This window comes from Lepidochelys olivacea, assembly GCF_965140295.1.
Source record: "Lepidochelys olivacea isolate rLepOli2 genome assembly, chromosome: 14".
Classification (NCBI taxonomy): Eukaryota; Metazoa; Chordata; order Testudines; family Cheloniidae; genus Lepidochelys; species Lepidochelys olivacea.
The window spans coordinates 10,733,016-10,737,166 of record NC_140424.1 but is presented as its reverse complement, the minus strand read 5'-3'; the positions used below and the strand labels follow the sequence as shown (position 1 = coordinate 10,737,166).

At 41.9% G+C, this 4,151-nt stretch overlaps 1 protein-coding gene across 1 annotated transcript; it reads right to left on the bottom strand.

The window, feature by feature from the left end:
* Positions 1-778: 778 nt before the first annotated feature.
* On the bottom strand, positions 779-1,108 carry SMIM36 (small integral membrane protein 36; the record flags this gene model as incomplete). Its single annotated transcript, XM_084646488.1, has 1 exon — positions 779-1,108. The coding sequence occupies one exon, from the start codon at positions 1,106-1,108 to the stop codon at positions 779-781; it is 330 nt and encodes a 109-aa protein (XP_084502614.1).
* Between the last annotated feature and the right edge of the window lie 3,043 nt (positions 1,109-4,151).

Below are 4,151 nucleotides of genomic sequence, written 5' to 3'. Positions count from 1 at the left end.
TTGTAAAATCCCTAGGCATTTCTTTTTTCACTTGAGAGATATACAGCCTATCAAGGTCAGTTGCAGTCTGGCTGATAAAAGCCCTATGCAGATACCCCACTATAGTACAGCTGAGTCCTGCAGGGGTAGGTTTAATTGAACAATGCTGTGTTCCTGTAAAAATAAAGACACGGAACCTAAATCTCATTTATACAAAAGCCCCTTTCCAGTGCCACAGTGGGGTAGGGGGTCACTGCTGCTTGGGCTCTAAGAGTATGTCTACACAACAAAGAAAAACCCGTGGCTGTCCCGTGCCAGCCAACTCGGGCTCACAGGGCTTGGGCTGTGGGGCTGTTTCATTGCTGTGTGGCTTTCTGGGTTCAGGCTGGAGTCCAGGCTCTAGGACCCTGTGGGGTGGAAGGGTCCCAGAGCTCAGGTTCAAGTCCAAGCCCAGACATCTACACAGTAATGAAACAGCCCTGCAACCCGAGCCTGAGTCGGCTGGCATGGGCCAGCCACGGGTTTTCCTTTGCTGTGTAGACATACCCTTGGTGCCAATAAAAATTAGGCCCCCTCTCTCTTATGGCATGACTGGTGGGACTGCAAGTCATCTAGGACTGGATGAACACAGAACAGAGCCAAACACAAAATAACTCACCCGGTGACACCACCACATCAAATCCGTCACTGTTTCAACTTACCTTGCTGGGGTATTATCCATTTGCAAACTGAAAGTAAACATGGCAGATAAGGCAAGCTTATCCATAGATACTTGAACGCAGAAGCAATTGGTGGGCCCCTAAACCACAGTAGTTCTTTTCCCTGGCAGATCAGAAGAATTTTCATAAGCAGAGACAAGTCCTTTGGCCCAGCGGGTACCAGGGCAGTTCTGTTGCATCACCACCAATCGGATTGGAGGCTGGGAATCCGTAGGAATCTCAGGAGCATATTCCTTATTGGGATCTATTCCCCTACAGTCATATAGCACGCAAGAAATCAGGAACACCAAAAGCAGAATAACATAACTAGCTACCAGGATGATCAAGTTCAAGGTTACAGGGTCAATTTCCAAGTAAAAATCCATTTCATCCTGTACTGCTGCCCGAGAAGTCAGAGAATGAAGTTTCATACACACTAGTGAGCAATGGCTAGCTGATCAGAATAAATGTATTGGCTTTGCAGTAAAAATACATTAAGCCTCAGCACTCCTGCAGCAATGGATTTCCCTGAACTGGATGATTAAAGCTGCTCAGTTTAATAACTTAAGCTCCTTCTTTTAATACCAGGTTGCCTACATTGGCAGAAGCTAAATTTGATTCCTTTACCAACAGCAGACTATCCATCTTCCTATTAGAACCCATCTTTCTTTTTTTTTGGCAGGCATGCACCAAACAATGCATTTGTTTTATTTACTCAGCTCCAGAGAGGGCTTCATGCACCAAGGTGAGTTATTATGACTATCGGAAGGTTTTACTGAAGGTCACAGATAACAAAACATCAGCTGTAAATAAGTGAGGAGCTGAATGAGGGGGAAAAGATGAAACAAGGCACGACTTGGACAGAGGATTATTCCAGCTGGGATTTATAGTATTTCACACATGACTCTATAGACTAAAAAGACATTTTTTCACTGGGAAATTTTCTTAAAATTTAATGAGCTTGATTCTCATTTACGCTATGGGCCCTTTGTACAGCCCTGGTAGTATAAAGCAGCCTTAATGTGTAAATTATTATTTATTTGTATTGGTAGTGCCTAGGAGCCCCAGACATGGACCGTGACCTCATCGTGCAGGGTGCTGTACAAACACAAAACACAAAGATAGTCCCTCCCCCAAAGAGTTTACAATCTAAATATAAACAATAGGAGGGTACAGACAAATGGGGAAGCACAAGGATACAACGCAACAGTATTGGTCAACATGAGAGGCAATGGTCTCATCACACCAGTTGCCTTACCCTTGTCTAGTTTTTTGTAGGCATCTCGGCAAAGGAGAGATCTAAGAAGGGAGTAGGAAGTTATGGCTCTTGGCATTGCCAGAGCTATGGAAAAGGGCTTTAATGTAAATGAGAATCAGGCCCCTGGTGTTTAAGTTGTGAAGAGGAAATATATAATCAGGCCATACCCCTGAAACATACCTCATTTCAAAGGATGCCACTCATTTGAGGCCCCGCCTCACCTGTGTTCCACATAAATCCAGGGTCCTCTCTTGCTTTAACAGTCACAAAATTATTTACACCAAAAAGTAAAGAATCATTAACTTGAAGTTGCAGTATGAGTCGTTTCCCCTCAAGGAAGGAATCCCATAGCAATTTAAAGAGTTGGCATAAACCATGTTTGTGCAATCTTCATTTTGGATCTGTCACAGGCTATGTGCCACTTCTGGGCCACAGCAGGTTGTGAGGCAGGCATCAAGTATTGCAGAAACCATTTTGTGTTTTATTAGAGATCAAGGCTGAGATTTTTTTCACATCTGGCTAAGCCATTTGGGCACCCAATTCTCATGAAAAGTAAGGGAAATTGGGGATCAGATTCAAACTACCCAAATGACTTAGGAGCACAAGTCAGTGGGACTTCTGCTCCTGAGTCACACCAAGGCTTGGCTACACACAGAAATAGCTACATCAGTTTTATTTCACATCTTTTATATTTCGGTGCCACTCTGTGTGAGGGCATTAGTATTTCGAACTGAGAGGGGGTAATTTTGATTTGGTTTAAGTTGGTAAGGAATGGACAAGGTGATCCTGAACTTCTCAGCCTGAGTTCTGAAGTTACAGTACTGTTCCTGCACAAGAAAGTTTCCGGAATTCTTAGTTGCTTCTTGGTGCCAAATAGCTTTGGCAAAAATGAGAGAAGATAGATGAGAAATATTTCAGCACTGACAGCTCACTTTCAGATGTCTTTCTGAAAGCTGCTATTCAATTCTTAAAATGTTTTATAGTTTGGACGTGGGACTTTTAATGGGAACTTTTCAAAAGGCTAAAATTCATTACTAGCTTCCTGGCAAAATGTTAGGTCTCACAGCCTTGATGAGTGTCTTACGTGGAACAAAAATGTATGAATTAATGCTGACTCTCCTTGTTGTAAATTAGACCCTAAGTTGATCTTTCAAAAAGTATTTTGAAAATGTAATATACTTTAGTTCTAGGGCAGAATTTTCAAAAACACCATAGTGACTTAGGAACCTAAGTCCCATTGATTTTCAGTGAAATTAAGGCTCCTAAGTGCCTAATCACTGTTGAAAATGGGACTTGGGCACTTTTCAAAATTTTGCCTCTAATCTACGTCCATATTTCTCAAGGCTCAGGATTTTCTTCAACAATTCAGAAGTGAAGAAACACTGGGTTCTTTTCCTTTTCTTGTTTGATGAAATAACATTGGGTTACGAATGATCCCCTAAATAGAATGCATTGCAGTTCTTTTCAAGGGCTGTTAGTACATACTATACAGTCGTAAACAAACCCTAGTTAATCACTAATCTAATGATTTATATTTTGGCTTCACTGGCAGATTGGAAGGGCTGTCAATGTTGTTGCTTATCAGAGAGAAATTGCTACCAAGTTTGGCTTTATTTCTGTAGATGACGCTTGAAATATATCGTGTGCTGCCCAGCTGAACTGATTTTTAGATAGTTTACTCTGAGGCCACCTAGTGGCAAGAGAGGAGGCTGTAGGGCACCTGGTGAATTTCCTCTGTGCACTCTCTTTGTAGGACAAATTTTCATCTGTGTTCTCAAATTTTGCCTGTGCAAATGTGCCCAGCTCCCTGGCTTGAGTATGAAAATGTCTGTTCGTATGAGCTGAGCAGCAGCACGTGTGTTTTTGTGTAAGAAATCAGAGGCCAAGTATGAAGGTTTCCAGTTCTTCCTATAAAAGATTAGTTCCTGTTCAGTTGGTTATTCCTCATAGAAAAATCCTATAGACATTAATATATAACATTAATGAAGCTAATAGGGTTCTACAGATATTTAATACAGTTTATAGAAATTAACTCTATAGGGAGCATAGTCTAATAGATAGAGGGCACAGAGTGGGATTGAAGAGACCTGGGTTCTATTCTGGCTCCTGCTAATAACCTGCTCTGTGACCCAAATTAAGTCACTTGCCTCTTTGCTCCTTCATTTCTTCTCCTACCCTTTGTCCATCTAGACTGCAAGCTCTTTGGGGCAAGGACT